The sequence below is a fragment of the Rana temporaria genome, chromosome 2 (assembly GCF_905171775.1).
Source record: "Rana temporaria chromosome 2, aRanTem1.1, whole genome shotgun sequence".
Lineage (NCBI taxonomy): Eukaryota > Metazoa > Chordata > Amphibia > Anura > Ranidae > Rana > Rana temporaria.
The window spans coordinates 390791079-390807898 of NC_053490.1; the positions used below are offsets into that span (position 1 = coordinate 390791079).

General features: G+C 44.7%; 1 protein-coding gene across 3 annotated transcripts in view; it reads right to left on the bottom strand.

Moving 5' to 3' along the window:
- RPS6KA1 (ribosomal protein S6 kinase A1) overlaps positions 1-16820 on the bottom strand; it is a 255183-nt gene that overhangs the window by 34885 nt on the left and 203478 nt on the right. For all 3 annotated transcript variants that reach the window (XM_040338009.1, XM_040338010.1, XM_040338008.1), the window contains 4 exons: positions 6359-6429; positions 1832-1920; positions 1647-1711; positions 840-942 (listed from right to left, as the gene is read on the bottom strand). In XM_040338009.1, the coding sequence (XP_040193943.1) occupies positions 840-942; positions 1647-1711; positions 1832-1920; positions 6359-6429 (328 nt within the window). The remainder of the gene's footprint in view (positions 1-839; positions 943-1646; positions 1712-1831; positions 1921-6358; positions 6430-16820) is intronic.

Below are 16820 nucleotides of genomic sequence, written 5' to 3' on the forward strand. Positions count from 1 at the left end.
GGCATGGCGTCAAACTTTTACTCTTAAAAATCTCGATAGGCGACGTTTAAAAAATTCTATAGGTTGCATTTTTTGAGTTACAGAGAAGGTCTAGGGCTATAATTATTACTCTCGCTCTAACGATCGCGGCGATACCTCACTTGTGTGGTTTGAACACCGTTTTCATATGCAGGCGCTACTCATGTATGCGTTCACTTCTGCGCGCAAGCTCGTCGGGACGGGGCGCTTTAAAACATTTTTTTTCTTATTTATTTTTTATTTATTTTATTATTTTTTACACTGGAAAAAAATAAATAAATAAATGATTACTTTTATTCCTATTACAAGGAATGTAAACATCCCTTGTAATAGAAAAAAGCATGACACGTCTACTTAAATATGAGATCTGGGGTCAAAAAGACCTCAGATCTTATATTTAGACTAAAATGCAAAAAAAAAAAGTTTCTTTAAGACGCTGGGCGGGACTGACGTTTTGACGTCACTTCCACCCAGCATAGCTATGGGGACGGGTGGGGGCGATTTTTCCCTCACTCGCTTCCCCAGTCAGCAGCCGAGCACACCCGATCTCCGCCGCCGCTACCAACGGCTCCGGTAAGCGGCGGAGGGCGCGGGAGAGCCCTCTCCTGCCGCCGATAACGGCGATCTCGCGGCGCTTCCGCCGCAGAGACCACCGTTATCAGAACCGCTCACACTAAAAATGGATACCTCGGTTGTGGCAGCAGCTGCTGCTGTTACCAAGATATTCATCTTTAAAGTGAGGCCGTATATAGTCGTACAGCGGTTTGGAAGTGGTTAAGAATCCAATTTTTTTTTTTTTTTTACCAATAAAAGATACTGACCTTTCGGTGTGCGTGACGTAAACTCTGTGTCAAAGTGATAGGTGTCTTCTGGTTGAGAGACAGCAGGTTTGAAAGGAGGACTAATCTCTCTGCGGTACAATTTCTGTTGGAATAAACATATGCAGAAACATGTAGCCTTCCTTTATTAAATAAAAGTTACTTCTAATTCTATCATACTAGAAGGACCCATTTATAGTTCCTCAACTTTTTATAAATTCTTACTGCAGAAAACAAGAACAAGCCAACACCTATTTTCCTTTATTTATTGTGTTGCGACACCAGTCAAAAAATATCTTGGCCACTAGATGGCACAATTCTAGTGTACGCTGTAAATTACAAATCCTATATAACATACATTAACATGTAATCTATAAATAGGGATCATTTTTGTAGCCACTATATCTATACTACAGTAGTATATGATCTATTGATTAGTGTATGATCCTGTGCAATATAAAGAGTGCTAGTTTTTATATTACTTTTTTAATTCTCTTTGACAATGAACACACACAGTTCAGCTTTTCATTGCTGCATCCATCCAGATGCTTTTCCTCGTATAACAACAAAACCAACTTCTCCGAGTGTAACAAATACCAAGCCATAGTGCACGAGGGAAAGCAAAGGATGAAATATATGATTTAAATAAAAAATGAATAAGCCAGCCCAAAAGCAGAATATTAAATATCAGTGAAACAGATAATTAAATATATCTGAGTACATCCTCCTATAACCAGATAATCTTTCCCCTTTCAAAAACACACACGTACAGTGTTGGGAAACAAAGCCCTTACTGAATATAAAACTTACATTCCAGTCTATGGTTGAGAAGAATGAGTGACGTTTTAGCTCTTCTGCTCCATCTATGCCAGATGCTTGAAAACAGAAACATGCAATATGTTGGCAATCAATGACAAAGTATGGCATAGAAACAAAATAAGCAGATAGACAACCTGCTGTTCTAGAAGGCAACACATTTAAAAAAAATTACTCACCAAGCCTGTTAGCAGGGTTTCTTTTGAAAAGCAAACGCAACAAGCCCTGTGCTTCACTGCTTAGGAACTGGGGCATTCCCAATTTGGCTCTAGAACAGAGACAGAATGTACAGGTCTGTGAAATAAAAAATCTTTAAATTCATTTGTCTAAACTAGAATCTGTGCTCACTGCCTTACAAAAAACAGATTTAAGCTTTCATTCTTCAAATGTAATTTTTCAGTGCAGATTAGGTCTAACTGGTTGCTTTGGAATAACACAGACAATTGTTTTCTCAGAGGAGTAGATAGATAAGGTCCCACTGCCTATACAGTCCAACCAATGTCAAGATTCTAGGGCTGGGAGGATGTAGAACACTTTATTCACAACTAAATGCTCTATCCCAGGGGCAATTTACTGCCCTTCAGACTTTAGGGGGGCCAGACTGTGGTTAGGAATAGTGCCCCATCTTAGAGTGGGAAGAACAAGAGACTGCCACCTCCCACAAAATAGTCTATTTTATTCACAGGCTGTAAGGTTTTCAGCTTCACCTTTTAGAACATGCTAATTAGCATGAAAAATATGCAATTTAACTTGTGACATGTGGGTTAGTATTGCTGCCCAAAGGAGGTTTAATTGCTGACAAAGCAGAAAAAATGTTCCGTCAGCTACCATAAAACCCACCTCCAACAAAAATGCTTCAGTTTTTTTTTACTGGTATCCTAGAAGGTTGCATTCCTTTCCCTCAGCTCTACTGTGAAAAACCCTAACTTTAATGTTTTCTATCATTCCCATTCAAGGCCCTAAAATGCAACTAAAAGCAAAACTTTATTTTAAAGTTTTAAGCAGAGTGGAGATATATTAGAACACCTGTCAGGTTTTTATTGCTACCTCCAACCCCGTTAAGGAAATTCACCCCATTTGCCCTGTTTATCACTATCAAAAGTGAAAGAAAATCCCAAATTCTGGGCTGTGCCCAGAACAGTAATAGAGGGGAAATCTTACAATGGGAACACTAGTTCTGGTGACCTGGGGGGCACCAATAGACTCCCTTAATTTAAGGGTACTGACCCTCACTTCCTGTTTTGGCTATGGGACAGGAAGTGAAGGTAAATCTCCCCAATAGGACACAGATAAAAAACAAAACAAACCCGATGGAGTAACCCTACCCCCCCCCCCACGCTATCTAAAATAAATAAAAACGTTTTGCCTATAGTTCTGCTTTAAATATGCTCTTCATTGTGACTGTCCAGTTCAGCGATTCCTCATGAGTTGCTTCAGAGCCCATACCTGGACCTCACTGGATCAAAAATTGGGGGGTTAACCAAAATTAAACTCTTGGGCGCTGGGCTCTGCCAGTGATGCTGTCCAGACCAAAGTAAACACTGTTGGTTAGCTGCAGTGCTCTCTTGGGTTTAGAGTGAAGGCACCATCTCTGGTGTGCCGATCTTGGATTACTCGATTTTTGAGTAAGCTCATGGTAATTAATCTGTGGACATGCAGTTCTACCAATGGTAATTTCTTTGTTTGAGTTCTGTGTCAAGCGTTGCAGCTGCTGCAGCACAGCATTGTCCTCATATACAGAGCTGTGGCATGAACCATGATGTGACCCAGTCTCTGAAACCTCACTTTATGTGAAAGCTTAAGTTTGCCTTGGAATTCCCAACGTACACCAATCTACATTTTGTGGGTTACTCTAAATCTAATACTGTGGTTCTACCACTGTTGCAACTCAATCTGTGAGATCTTGCATCAAAAAACTGTGCCCTTTGGGTTGGCAATTACAGGATTTTCATTACCTTTGTTTTTAGCATCTCTACTGCACCTCACAGATCTGTATTTTGTGGGTTGCTATAAGTCAAACCCCCTTGAAACCTTCATAAGAAAGCCCATTGGGGCTGTTACATACGAGATTCTCTATAGCTTTGCTTTAGAAATCCTTACCACATCCCACAGATTTGTATTTTGTAGGCTACTGTAAGTTCAGAGCCATACGATTACTGTTGGTGTGACTGTCTTTGATATCTTACTTGATCAAAAAGCCCTTCAGTCTGTTTAATATTTTTTTTTTCAGCTTTGCTTTGGATTGCTTACTGTGCCCCACTGAGCTATAGTCTGTGGGCTACTCTAACAAATGCCTATCCTTTAGCACTTCGGTGGAGTTACACCGAACAATCAGAGCATACCAGGTAGCGTTTTTTGGTGATTTTAGAATCAACACTGGGTGGCTAGAAAAAGTGAAAAAGGGGGATACGAAAAAAGGAAAACAAAAGGGAAGATGAGGAGCATTGGCAGGGTCGATGGCTCAAGTCGTCAGATTCCCATAGAGGAGTAACCTCAATTTAAGTGTATCAATATCAAGAGTGTCAATATTCATCTGAGAGATAGAAGATAGAGCAAATCCCTATACAGGCAACGTGTTGTGTACCTCCGTACAGATGGAACACCTGAGGGCAGCGGTCAGGTGTTCCATCTGTTGAATAACACCCACTCTGGCAAACCACTGTGACACCATAGGTGAGGATTGTGGTCTCCACTTGCTGGGGATGCATGCCCTGGCGGCATTCAGAAAAAAAATTCAACAAGGATTTACGGTATCTTACTGGATATAGGCGTTAAATTAAGGTGAACTGCAGCTGGGTACTCAAAATGAGGAATGTCCGCAAGTTTGTAAATGATCTGCAGGACCTGTTGCCAAAAAGGGGTGGAGCCTTGGACAGTCCCAGAAGAGAGAGAGAGAGAGAGAGAGAGAGAGCGAGCGCGCGAGAGAGAGAGAGAATTTTCGTAAAGGCTCATCTTCCAGACAAAGGTCATATGCAGTAGGTTGTTTGCAGAAACAGGTATGGTCTGTGATGGGCCAGAGGAAATGAGAGAGAGTTGCAAAATCTTCCACCTACCCAGAACAGAGGAGTTGAGTAAACCATACAGGACCGTTGGATGGACCCATCACAAAGGGCAAGGAAAAGCAGAAGACTGTAATCAGGTTTCGTTCTGGCTGCAGCTGAAGGGCTTTATCAGTGAAACAACCCAGAACGAAGTCTGGGTGGCCAATAATGGGCATCAGTGGCGAGGGGAAGCCAGAAGTCTCGGCCATTCTATAGTACTTACCGAGTTCCAGTAAAGTGGGTTTGATCAAGGGATGTGAAGACGAGAGTCGGGGGTATCGAACCCAGTGCTGCATCTTAACGCTATTCAAACCTTTGCCTACTGTGTTTTTTCCCCCTACTCTAGCACTGTGGCACACTCTAGTCAGATTCACATGGTGATTAAAACCATATTGGCTTTTTACTACCATATACAGACTGAGGATTTTGTCAAAATTATTTCTGTGGGCACTTGATGTTTTTTGTTTTTATTACAAACCTCCTTTTACCTCTCCAGAGTGCGATTTATCCTTCAGTATATGTCCAGTAACTCCAATAGGGAGTTACCTTTGTGGCAAGAATACCGTTTTTGCACAGTTTAAGCAGTTGCAAATATTTTATTCTTTCCTGCCCTTTGGTTATGGCCTTCAGTTTCAGTTATGGTTGAAGGAACTTGGTTCTGGGATCTTCTGGGTGGCGTTTGAGGAAGACAAAGTGCATTATTTTTCCTGCCCTCTCAGCCTGGAAAAAGAATGCACTTTGTCAAAGTCTCGCCTAGGCTCCTGCTTCAATAGTACCTGTGAATCACATAATATCAAGTCTGCTTCCACTGATTTTCTCTAGAACTCTGTTCTAAAGGTATCAGTTTAAGCTGTCTGGTATTATTGTGCTTCACATTTGGCAGCGACTCAAATTTGTGCTACAACATTGAATTGGATTAACTAGTGGATTGCATCTTCTCAATTATCCACTTCTCCTGCCATTTTTGTTTTTCCTCTTGCTGCTATAATCTCAACAGCTTTCTACAAAGCTGTGCAGATTTATTTCTTGGTGTTGTCTTATTGAGGGCCGGTTCACACCACAAAAAACGCATTCCGGATCCGCTTGATGCGTTTCCAATGCATTCCAGGTGCTTTTTTCCACTATACAAGGGTCCAATGCATTTTCCTGCGTTCCAGTACAGTCCAGGAAAAATTCAGCACGTTCTACTTTTTTTTGGAACTGAAAAGCCCTGGAACTGAAAACCATATACCCTACTTTCCATGCGTTTTGGATGAAGAACAAAAACGCACTAGACTTCATGTGGTGTGAACTGGCCCTGTATGTTTTAACTAGACAACTCTTACTTTGTCTCTGTAGTGGAGTTCCTTCCTCAACTTTTTTTGCGAGTGTCCAAACCTCCTGTAAACAGTGGTATAACCCATGTCAGACTATTCTACAAACCAGCATACCTAAAGGGACTCCTAAGAAAAGATTTTTATGGCAAGTACAAAAATCTTATGTTTAGAAAGCTACAACATAGGTTCATACACATGAAAGGTTTTCTAACCTTCCTTCCCAAGTACAAAGCACTGTGTATCCATTGCACGATTTTACAGGGAGCCAAGCCATACGAAAAATACACAATTCAAACACGTAATCCGCACTAAGGCAAGGGCATCTCCTAGACCTAGATCAAGAACTTACTTTAAGATTAGTGTCATTGTTTCTTTTCGATCTTTCCCCTGGAATGGTAAGGACCCTGTAAGCATTTCAAACTGAAAAAAAATAAAAATAAAAAGGGTTAATGGCTGAATCTGTAATGCTCTCCAGTGTAAACACAAGTTTTTCTTGGACTCTGAATTGCTTCTGTGGACAGGTGTCTTTTATACAGGTAACAAGCACAACCGGGCACAGTGTCGCCTCCTCACACCTGATTTACACCTCTAATTGCAATACTACCGTGTCGCAAACGGGTGCATTGCACAGCAACCATGGGTTTAAATCAGGTGGTGAGAAGGCAGCATATCACTTCCTCGCCACCTAACACTACACACTCTGATCGCTTTTCAGAGGAGCAGCACTTGTACTGCACCTGTGAATGAGCCCTTCATTGCATTCGGCAGCGGCACCTTAGGGCTACTTCACACGTAAAGTTGGGGGGGGGTAAAACAGCAGGATATAATAGAAGTCTATGGCCAAGCACAGCAAATCCACAGGAAAGCTTTAAGTGCACTGGACCCACGGCGTGGGTAAACCGCAGCAGATCAGTGTGAAAGCAGCCCTATACTATTATGCCCAGTGTATTGCTTCACACCGACCTGAAAGTCTCCTTCCTGCTTCTGGTGCCACTCTGGAGACTGCTGGCCGGTATAAGAGGTGGAGTGCAGTTGGCATCACTCCGCAAGGGACAGGATCCGGCACTATAGAGCAGTGGTCCAACCTTTTTGGCACCGGGGACCGGCTGCATGGAAGAAAATTTTCCAGGGCTCGGTTGGGGGAGGCATGCGGGGGGTAAGCGATTTTTCGCGGGCAATTTGTCAGCGCATTATTTCTATTTATTACATTGTAGTAAATAATAAAGTTAAACCCACCATAATGCAGAATCAGTGGGAGCTTTGAGTGTGTCACTTGCCATGCTGCCTGCCACCAGATGCGGATTGTCACTTGCCACGCTGCCTGCCACCAGATGCGGATTGTCACTTGCCACCAGATGTGGAAAGGCCCCAACAGATGAAGCTAGTGCCCCCACTAGGCCCTGCTCACACTCACCCTGTCACTGGTAGTGTTGTCATACTCTGGGCTCCCCCATTAACAGTACTGTCATCTGCCCCTATTTATATCATAACCCCACATTACAGTCCTCGGTCCCCCCCACACATTACAGTCCTCAGCCTTCCCCCCCCCACACATTACAGTCCTCAGCCTTACACACACACACACACACACACACATTACAGTCCTCAGCCTCCCCCCCCACACATTACAGTCCTCAGCCTCCCCCCCCCCCACACACACATTACAGTCCTCAGCCTCCCCCCCCACACACACACACACACACACACACACACACACACACACACTACAGTCCTCAGCCTTCCCCCCCACACATTACAGTCCTCAGCCTTCCCCCCCCCCCCCACACACACACACACACACACACACACACTACAGTCCTCAGCCTTCCCCCCCCCCCCACACATTACAGTCCTCAGCCTCCCCCCCCCCCCACACACACACACACACACTACAGTCCTCAGCCTTCCCCCCCCCCCCCACACATTACAGTCCTCAGCCTTCCCCTTCCCCCCCCCCCCCCCCCCACACACACACACACACACACACACACACACACACACATATATATATATATATATATATATATATATATTACAGTCCCCCCCCCCCACACACACACACACACACACACACACACATTACAGTCCTCAGCCTCCCCCCCCCCCCCACACATTACAGTCCTCAGCCTCCCCCCACACACATTACAGTCCTCAGCCTCCCCCCCCCCACACACACATTACAGTCCTCAGCCTCCCCCCCCACACACACACACATTACAGTCCTCAGCCTTCCCCCCCACACATTACAGTCCTCAGCCTTCCCCCCCCCCCCCCACACATTACAGTCCTCAGCCTTCCCCCCACACACACACATATTACAGTCCTCAGCCTTCCCCCCCCACACATTACAGTCCTCAGCCTTCCCCCCCACACACACACACACACACACACACATATTACAGTCCTCAGCCTTCCCCCCCCCCACACACATTACAGTCCTCAGCCTTCCCCCCCCCCCCCCACACACATTACAGTCCTCAGCCTTCCCCCCCCCCCCACACACACATTACAGTCCTCAGCCTTCCCCCCCACACACATTACAGTCCTCAGCCTTCCCCCCCACACACATTACAGTCCTCAGCCTTCCCCCCCCACACACACATTACAGTCCTCAGCCTTCCCCCCCCCCACACACACACATTACAGTCCTCAGCCTTACACACACACACATTACAGTCCTCAGCCCCCCCCCCCCCCCACACACATTACAGTCCTCAGCCTCCCCCCCACCCCACACACATTACAGTCCTCAGCCTTCCCCCCCCCCACACACACATTACAGTCCTCAGCCTTCCCCCCCCCACACACATTACAGTCCTCAGCCTTCCCCCACCAGATGCGGATTGTCACTTGCCACGCTGCCTGCCACCAGATGCGGATTGTCACTTGCCACGCTGCCTGCCACCAGATGTGGTAAGGCCCCAACAGATGAAGCTAGTGCCCCCACTAGGCCCTGCTCACATTTATATCATAACCCCACATTACAGTCCTCAGTCCCCCCCACACATTACAGTCCTCAGCCTTCCCCCCCACACATTACAGTCCTCAGCCTTACACACACACACACACACACATTACAGTCCTCAGCCCCCCCCCACACATTACAGTCCTCAGCCTCCCCCCCACCCCACCCCACACACATTACAGTCCTCAGTCTCTCCCCCACACACACACAGTCGGCGTGTGTAATCGTGTCTCCGCTCTGCGGCCGCGAGCGGATGACATCACCAGCAGCTCTCCACGTCCTCACGCGTATCGTGACAGCCCTACGTCACTTACTCATAGGATCCTATGAGTAAGATACGCGTGAGGACGTGGAGAGCTGCTGGTGACGTCATCCGCTCGTGGCCGCAGAGCGGAGACACACGATTACACACGCCGACTTGTCTGAAATGATATGTGAGTGCTTACTTGTTATTTTAATAAATGTTAAATGTTTTTACACTATGGAGGCTTCCCTTCCTTTGTGTTCCATTTGAGAGTCATCGCTTGTCCCTGATTGGAGCCGTGGTGTTTCTGGGAGTGGATCAGCAGCAGGCTGGCTGTGAGAGCACCAAATACATAGGCTTTAATACAAGCCTTTTGAGGTAAGGGGCTGGAACACTCATTTCTTCCGGACACTGTGGGAAGCCTGATGGTGATTTCTACAAACACGCATGCACGTTTAACACTAAGCACCGAAGTTTGGGAGTTACTGGACATTTTTTTGGAGCATTTTTTTCACTGATAAATTATTATTTCTTTGGACCATTTTTTCATTATTATAACTTTGTGCACTGTGACATATTTATTATCACACCTGAATTTTGCTGATCCCATGGTGGATCATTTGGCACATTACTATTATTATTATCGTTCACTGTAATATTTTGATTGTTCATGATCACTTGTGCATGGTACATATTTATTGAATTTTAGTTATAGGTCTTTTGGTATCCAACATTTTTTACAATTATTGATTCATTTTTGCATTTTTTTGGGACATTCTCTTCACCATTATTTTCACAGAAGCACTGCACTATGCACTTTTAATGGATGAAGCACTTTTTGGACTATCACTGATCTTAAGCATATTATCACGTGCTATTTTGTACCTTTATATTTATTAATTTTATGGTTATTGTATGGTTTAATTACTAACATTGTGCATTATCTGGGCACATTTGTTTACCTGTTATTTATTATTGACCACTCTTAATACCCTCCACATTATTTCTTTATGCTGGGTGGTATTCTTGGATACATGCAGAGTGGAACATATTTGGACCTACATCTAGTGGCGGATTGACCCTAGTCATTTTATTTCCTTGTTTTGTGGAGATTTATTTATCAATAGGAATTGTTATTTTGCAAGCGCCATTACACCCACCCCTTTATTGTATCTGTATACAGTGCGAGAGCACTATTAGTCGTGGCTGCTGCTTAGTAGTTTTTAGATTTTTTATTGTATTTATATTTTATCTTAAGTTTGCCCGTGGTTAGGTTGATTTGCGCATTAGTTCCCCCCTTTCTTCATCCCCCACACATTACAGTCCTCGGTTCAATCCCCCACACATTACAGTCCTCGGTTCCATCCCCCACACATTACAGTCCTCGGTTCCATCCCCCACACATTACAGTCCTCGGTTCCATCCCCCACACATTACAGTCCTCGGTTCCATCCCCCACACATTACAGTCCTCGGTTCCATCCCCCACACATTACAGTCCTCGGTTCCATCCCCCACACATTACAGTCCTCGGTTCCATCCCCCACACATTACAGTCCTCGGTTCCATCCCCCACACATTACAGTCCTCGGTTCCATCCCCCACACATTACAGTCCTCGGTTCCATCCCCCACACATTACAGTCCTCGGTTCCATCCCCCACACATTACAGTCCTCGGTTCCATCCCCCACACATTACAGTCCTCGGTTCCATCCCCCACACATTACAGTCCTCGGTTCCATCCCCCACACATTACAGTCCTCGGTTCCATCCCCCACACATTACAGTCCTCGGTTCCATCCCCCACACATTACAGTCCTCGGTTCCATCCCCCACACTTAGGGACAGATCGGAGGGAGGCACAGCATGAGGAGAAAAGTTGCAGGGAGGGAGGTGGGACAGTTCTGGATGGAGGGCCGAGGTAACAAACAAATGATTGGCTGCTAGGATGACGGACAGTCCTAGCAGCCAATCGCCTGTTTGATAACCTCGGGCAGCTCCGCCCTCCACCCAGAATTGTTCCACCTCCCGCTGTCGGCTCTATGAGCGACGCAGGAGGAAGAAAAGTCTCCTTGCGGTCTGAATGGCAGAGTGCCGTGGTCCGCATGTGGGGCTCTCTCATGCCGCCTGCTCGCGGCCCGGCTGCAGAAGTGCCGCGGACCGGGGGTTGGGGAACACTGCTATAGAGGACACATCAGCTTATGCGGCTCTTGCTCCCTACTACAGCTCCAACTTTACAAGTAGTCCCTCTGCATTGCACTCCGTTTGATGCTCTGGAATGGTGGGTAAGCAGGCCCAGACCACAATCTGCCAGTCACCTGTCTGCGATCTACTGGTCTCTGCCCTAGAGCCTACTCTAATTGTGGGGCCTATAGTAGGATGTATTAAAGCGGTTGTATAGTTCATTTTTGGACTTTTACCTACAGGTAAGCCTATAATAAGGCTTACCTGTAGGTAAAAAAAATATCCCCTAAACCTTTACGGTTTAGGAGATATTCCCGCCGCTGACTGCAGCAGTGCATGCGCACAGAGGATTCTTGGCTTAAGGCCCGGCAGACGCCGAACCTTGCCTGAAAGAAGTCTCCCGCGCGCATTCACGGGAGTGACAACATCGCGGCTCCAGCCACTCACAGCGCTGCAGCCGCGATACCCGGAAGACACGCAGAAGCAAGATGTCATCTCCCTCGGCGTGGACCAGGTAAGTTACAGATGCCTCATTTTAAGGTGCATACTAGCTCATTATGCCCTCTGCCTTACAGGTGATTAAAAAAAAAAACTTTGGGGGACTATACAACCGCTTTAAGTGATGCCGGTAGAGCTGCATAGCACCACAGAACCCCATGCAGAGTTTAATAACTGCATGTCTGCACCAATCACTCTGCTAAGGTGGGCAGCTTGATGGTATTTAGATGTATCCGGGACTACCACTCCACCATAACATTTGGGTAACGTCAGAAGACATCTACAGATTCTAGGTCGTTTATGAGCCCATATAAACTTAGTAAAAAGGAAACAAATTTGACAAAAAAAGGCCACAGGAAAAGAAAAAGGTAATGTCTGAAAAAGATACAAACTTCGGTAGAATACTCATTTAATTGAGGTTACATCGTCCGAAACAAAAATGCAAACCTTAGTGCCATTGGTCTAAAAGAGCGAACTGAGCTAAACAAGGTTGGGAAATTCAGTGCAAAAGTATGCGCTAAGTTTGGAGAGATATGTACCCAAGTACTTTAATGCAGCAAACGCCCATTAAGTTGTAAGATGCAAAGTAGAGAGGAGGGCAAAGCAACACCCTTAACTTCGGACTTAGTATAAATTATTTTCAAGTTTGATAGGGCTCCATATCGGTCAATTTCCTTTATGAGGTTGGGCAATGAGACATGTGGGTTAGACAGAGAAGAGCGCATCATCTGCATATGCTGATATTATTTTATGGTTATGATCTCCTACTTGTAATCCCAAAATATTGGGGTTTAATCTAATTTTATTCAAAAGGGGCTCCAACGAAAGGGCGAACAAGGGTGAGTGGGGGCACTCGATATATATATATATATATATATATATATATATAATAAAAAAGGCTCTGAAAACACCACGTTTACCTTTAAAGGGGTTGTAAAGGAAATTTTTTTTTTTTCATAATAAGCATCCTTTACCTGCAGACATTCCTCTTTTCACTTCCTCATTGTTCGTTTTTGCTCAGAAGTTGCTCTATTTCTTCTCTGTTCACTTCCTGCTTGTCTGATTTTACTGACCACCGTGATGGGAGGCTTTACTGCGGTGGTCAGTAACGTGCTCACCCCCTCCTGGAAACTACATCTGTGTGGCAGGACGCTCTCTACGTGTTAGAGACTTCAAGGAGGTGTGAATTACTGGGCGTGCTGCAATTCATACTGGGAAATGTAGTTCTTACATGAACGAGCGATGCAAACCAGGAAGTGAATGAGAGAACAGAAACTAGAATGCCGGAGGCGATATAGATGAAGGAATTTAATAGGTATTTACTTGTTTTTTAACAGAATCATTACACTATTCTGTCTGCCTACCTTGCAGACATTAATTTTAGGAAAACATTTTTTTTCCCCTTTAGTGACCCTTTAAGGCCTCGTACACACGATAGGATAGCCAGAGAACAACGGTCTGAAGGACCGTTTTCATCGGTCAAAACCGATCGTGTGTGGGCCCCATAGGTTATTTAACCTTTGTTTAAAAATATAGGAACTTGCTTTAAAATTTAACCGATGGACGCCTAACTCAATAGAGGGCCCCCTTTAAAAAGTCCCAGAGGCCCCGGACGGCAACCCCCCCCTTTTTTATTTATTTTTTATGAAAAATAAATGTGCATACATATAATTATATATATATATATATATATATATTATATATATATATATATATATATATATATATATATATATATACACAATATTATTATTATTATTATTAAAGGGTCCAGAGGTCTCCAGGGCCCCCGGATGGCTACCCCCCCTTTTTGTATAAAAAAAAATTACATTTTTTTATATATTTTTTTATTTATTAATGGGCTCAGAGGTCCCCATGGCCCCATGTGGCAACCCCCCCCCCTTTTTTTTATAAATGTTTATTTTTTTATTTTTGTTTATATTTTTTTATTAAAAGGCCCAGAGGTCCCAAGGGGCCCAGTGGTCCCCAGGGCCCCGGATGGCAACCTCCCTTTTTTTATGTATTTTTTTATTAAAAAAAATGTTTTTATTAAGGGGCCCAGAGGTTTCTTTTTATTAAAGGGCCCAGAGGTCCCCAGGGCCCCGGATGGCTACCCCCCTTTATATATAATTATATATATATATATATATATATATATATATATATATATATATATATATATATATATATATATATATATATTATATATATATATATATTTTTGCTTCTCAATTTCAGGCGGCAGCACCCCCCCCCCTGATTCTCTGCTCCAGGGGGCCCATGCCTTAAGCTGTGTAAGGGGCCCCAAAATTCTTGATGGCGGCCATGCGCATACCTCCCAACACGCACGGATTCTGCGGGACTTTCCCGGACAGACAGCTTCTTCCCGCAGTCCTGCGAAAACACAGAAGCAGGAGGAACCAGAGCGGTGTGTGGAGGACTGTGGCTGCTGAAGGGAAGAAAGCCAACAGCCGGGCTAATGACAGTCTGTGGCCCCGGCTGTCGGCACAGGTGAGAGGCACCCCCCGCTCAACAACTTCAATTCGCTCCCCCCCGCTCAACAACTTTAATGCGCACCCCCCCCCTCAACAACTATGACCCCCCCCCCCTCAACAACTATGACCCCCCCTCGCTCAACATCTTCGACCCCCCCCCCCAATTCTCCACCCTAAGTCCTGCCCTGGGCGTGACGGACCAGTCAGTCAGCTTTATCAGACCGTTCTCCTCTGGCTATCCTATCGTGTGTACGAGGCCTTAGTGTTACTAAACCCAAAACAGTAAAATCAGTCTGTATATACAGCATAGCATACTTTTTCTACTCACTGTGGAATTTAAGGGGTTTACCCTCTGTATTGTGTAAAAAGGCAGATTTATCCTCTATGCACAGATCTTTCCCTCCTGCACCGTCTGTCTGGGGAAGCCATATGCTCAATTGCGTCTTTTATGCTGTAGAGAACAGTTACTTCTCAGAGATGGCCAGGTCACGTGATATTGACATCACACATGTGGGCGTGTATACAGGCTGAAATGAAAATCTCCTCTTTCCTGAACTCTCAGAACTGGAGAAACTGTGCAGTTTATCATGTAACTGTGGTATACAGATCATCCAAAAAGGTATATAGTGGCAGTTTTTAATGCACAAAGACAACTTATAAGCAGCGGGTACTGGGGGATGAACTATTTTCATATTACTGGGTTTAGTAACATTTTACCATGGCCTGTGGGTACACTAGCGATTCACTGAAGCATCTGATCACCTAATCCCATATGTTTCAAAACTGCAAACATAAAAGGTCCAGTTTACCCTGTTAAAGGCATTCTCTGCGTCAATATTAAAAAGACACTGGGAATGCCAGTATGGTTGGCATAATGGATCGGGTTTATTACTTTAATAGTTTTGTCTCTTGCTTCGTGAGGTGGGGTAAAGCCCAAATGTACCAACTGGGGAAGCTGTAATTTAAGATGAGGCAAGTCATTTGCTGAAAAACTTCAGATGTACATTAACCACTTAAGCCCCGGAACATTTTGCAGCTAAATGCCCAGGCCAGGTTTTGCGATTCGGCACTGCGTCGCTTTAACAGACAATTGCGCGGTCGTGCGACGTGGCTCCCAAACAAAATTGGCGTCCTTTTTTCCCCACAAATAGAGCTTTCTTTTGGTGGCATTTGATCACCTCTGCGGTTTTTATTTTTTGCGCTTTAAACAAAAATAGAGCGACAATTTTGAAAAAATACAATATTTTTTACTTTTTGCTATAATAAATATCCCCCGAAAACATATATAAAAAAAAAAAATTCCTCAGTTTAGGCAGATACGTATTCTACCTATTTTTGGTAAAAAAAAAAAAAAAATCGCAATAAGCGTTTATCGATTGGTTTGCGCAAAATGTATAGCGTTTACAAAATAGGGGATAGTTTTATTGCATTTTTATAAAAAAAATTTTTTACTACTATTGGCGGCGATCAGCGATTTTTTTCGTGACTGCGACATTATGGTGGACACTTCGGACAATTTTGACAGCAAAAAATGCATTTAAATTGCATTGTTTATTGTGAAAATGACAGTTGCAGTTTGGGAGTTAACCACAGGGGGCGCTGTAGGAGTTAGGGTTCACCTAGTGTGTGTTTACAACTGTAGGGGGGTGTGGCTGTAGGACTGACGTCATCGATCGAGTCTCCCTTATAAAAAGGATCACTCGATCTATACGTCGCCACAGTGAAGCACGGGGAAGCCGTGTTTACATACGGCTCTCCCCGTTCTTCAGCTCCGGGGAGCGATCGCGACGGAGCGGCTATAAACGAATAGCCGCGCCGCCGTCCCGGATCGCTCCCCGAGGGAATCCGCCCACCGCACGCAGCAGAGGGGGTCCTGATCGGACCCCCCACCCGCTGGAAGGCAAGGATGTATATATACGCCCATCTGCCTGTCCGTGCCATTTTGCGGACGTAAATAGTCGTGCGGCGGGCGTTAAGGGGTTAAGTAAAGAAATCGGTCGATAGCTACCACATTCAGATGGATCTTTCCGCTATTTTGGAAGGACTGATACACTTGCCAAAAGCAATTTAACTTTTTTTTTATAAAAAAAATAACTATTCTCTGGTGTTTTTAATAACTGGTGTTAGTGGTTGGTTAATTTGAAGCCAGTTGCCTCAAAGTAAAAATCTAACTCTAAGGCCCCGTACACACGACAGAGGAACTCGACGTGCTTGGCACGTCGAGTTCCTCGTCGAGTTTTGGGATGAAGCCGCCGAGGAGCTCGGCGGGCCGCCTTCTCCTATAGAACAACGAGGACAATGAGAAAATAGAGAACATGTTCTCTATTTTCTCGTCGAGTTCCTCGGCGGCTCCATCGAGCCAAAACTGTACAGACGACAGAGTTTCTCTCTGTCGTGTGTACGAGGCCTAAAAGCTTCCCAGAAG